Genomic DNA, 635 nt, shown 5'->3' on the forward strand with positions numbered 1-635 from the left:
GGAGAAAGGTGACCCCTCCTTGAGTCTTTTATAAACAAACCAGCCAGCACAAAAGAGAACAAGCTATTTGGCCTCGAACTATCAGGTCTTAGCATCTTAAATTCAGAGAAATGTGAAAAACATGCCCACAGAGTGTGATTACTGCAAGATAATTATAAAAAAAAAGGGATTTGAGAACTGGAACAGTATGTTAGACTGTCAAAACAAGACTGGAAAGGAGAAGTGTCACGATCTGCATCACATCTAAAACAGGTTTAATGGGAGCATCTCAGTTCAAATCAATTAATCAATTAACAAAACTTAGTTATATTACTTTAATTCAGAGCTTAAACCATAACTGACAGGTCTGGTCTTACCACGTGGTGGGTCCGGTCTCTGGCGGGCTGGTATTTCGGCGCAGGGACACATTGCTCGGCGTGGCCGTTGCAGAAGCAGCTCCCTTTCACTATCAGGTCGTAGACGGCGAAGTGTCGAGCAGGACGGGCTTCCTGCGCGGAGGCGAGGTCTTTGGCCTGGCAGGGACACGGCTGATGCTTCAGTAACCGGATTCGGATGTTGGTCACCCTAAGCTGCTGCTGGCCCTCGAGCCCAAACGGATCCAGGGACTGCCACTTGGGGAGGGTTCTGTAAATCAC

General features: G+C 47.6%; 1 protein-coding gene across 1 annotated transcript in view; it reads right to left on the reverse strand.

Moving 5' to 3' along the window:
- LOC106511013 (netrin-4) overlaps positions 1 to 635 on the reverse strand; it is a gene marked incomplete at its 5' end in the record, with an annotated part of 6,035 nt that extends 5,400 nt beyond the window's left edge. The window contains 1 exon segment of the mRNA XM_013999750.1: positions 357 to 635. Coding sequence (XP_013855204.1) covers positions 357 to 635 — 279 coding nt within the window.

This window comes from Austrofundulus limnaeus, unplaced genomic scaffold (genome assembly GCF_001266775.1).
Source record: "Austrofundulus limnaeus strain Quisiro unplaced genomic scaffold, Austrofundulus_limnaeus-1.0 Scaffold2447, whole genome shotgun sequence".
NCBI classification, from domain to species: Eukaryota; Metazoa; Chordata; class Actinopteri; order Cyprinodontiformes; family Rivulidae; genus Austrofundulus; species Austrofundulus limnaeus.